This window comes from Octopus bimaculoides, chromosome 22 (genome assembly GCF_001194135.2).
Source record: "Octopus bimaculoides isolate UCB-OBI-ISO-001 chromosome 22, ASM119413v2, whole genome shotgun sequence".
NCBI lineage: Eukaryota > Metazoa > Mollusca > Cephalopoda > Octopoda > Octopodidae > Octopus > Octopus bimaculoides.
The window spans coordinates 3,575,657-3,576,725 of NC_069002.1; the positions used below are offsets into that span (position 1 = coordinate 3,575,657).

Below are 1,069 nucleotides of genomic sequence, written 5' to 3' on the forward strand. Positions count from 1 at the left end.
ATGTATATACTTGTGTGTGTGTATGTATATACTTGTGTGTGTGTATGTATATGCTTTTACGTGCCACGTTCAAATTGGTGTATTTTATGTGCCACCTGCACAGGAGCCAGTCCAGCAGCACTGGCAACGACCTCGCTCGAATGATTTTCTAACGTGCCACTGGCACAAGTTCCAGGAAGGCGACGCTGCTAACGATCTCACTCAAATGGTGTTATATACGTGCCACTAGCATGGAAGCCAGACAGCTGCTCTGGCAATGATCACGCTCGGATGGTGCTGTTAGTGCTCCACTGGCATAGGTGCCGGTCATCGAATATGGTTCAATTACGAGTGAATAAATAAGCATTACATTCACTGGCATAGCTAGAATGTGTGCTGCTTGGGGGCGGCCCTTCTGTTTGCCACCCCTGGGTCCCACAAAAAAAAAAACACATTGCCTACAGTAGACCTAAAAGTGCTGCCCAGTGCAAACTGACCCACCTCCCAGCTACACTAGTGGGATCAGTGCTGAAGGATTAAATGCTAATGAGTAAATGAACTGACCACACAGAGAGAGTGAAACTTAGAGGTGTAAATACTTGTGTACCTTGAAGAACTCTTGACAGGTGCTGGAGACAAACTGTAGGATACTGAAACCATGATTGCTTGAGGGATGGGGTGGTATTGATGATGATTGTGATTTAAGGGTTGGTATATTCTATGTTTGGTGTGTCTACTAGCTTTCCTTATATGTCTAATACGTAATGCCATTTAAGTGTTTTTCTTCTAGTTGTCATGTATCTTTCTTGTATTTCTTAAAGCTAATCCATCTTTCTTTCTGTCTTTCTTTTATAGACAAGCAGAAGCTTTGAAGGCAACTGTGGCTGGTATGTAACAAATTCTTTAATTATCATCGTTATGAAGGTGACGAGCTGACAGAATCGTTAGCATGCTGGACAAAATGCTTAGAGGCATTTCATCCATATTTACATTCTGTGTTCAAATTCTGCCATGGTCAACTTTGCCTTTCATCCTTCCGGGGATTTACTGTTGGGTGACTTTTGGCCAACCCTGTATAATATATTCTTTT

General features: G+C 42.5%; 1 protein-coding gene across 1 annotated transcript in view; it reads left to right on the top strand.

Annotated features, from left to right (window-relative positions):
* The window catches only part of LOC106883714 (nonsense-mediated mRNA decay factor SMG7), a 68,760-nt gene that overhangs the window by 33,899 nt on the left and 33,792 nt on the right, over window positions 1-1,069 (top strand). The window contains exon 2 of the mRNA XM_014934861.2: window positions 835-866. Within this exon, the coding sequence (XP_014790347.1) occupies window positions 835-866 (32 nt within the window). The remainder of the gene's footprint in view (window positions 1-834; window positions 867-1,069) is intronic.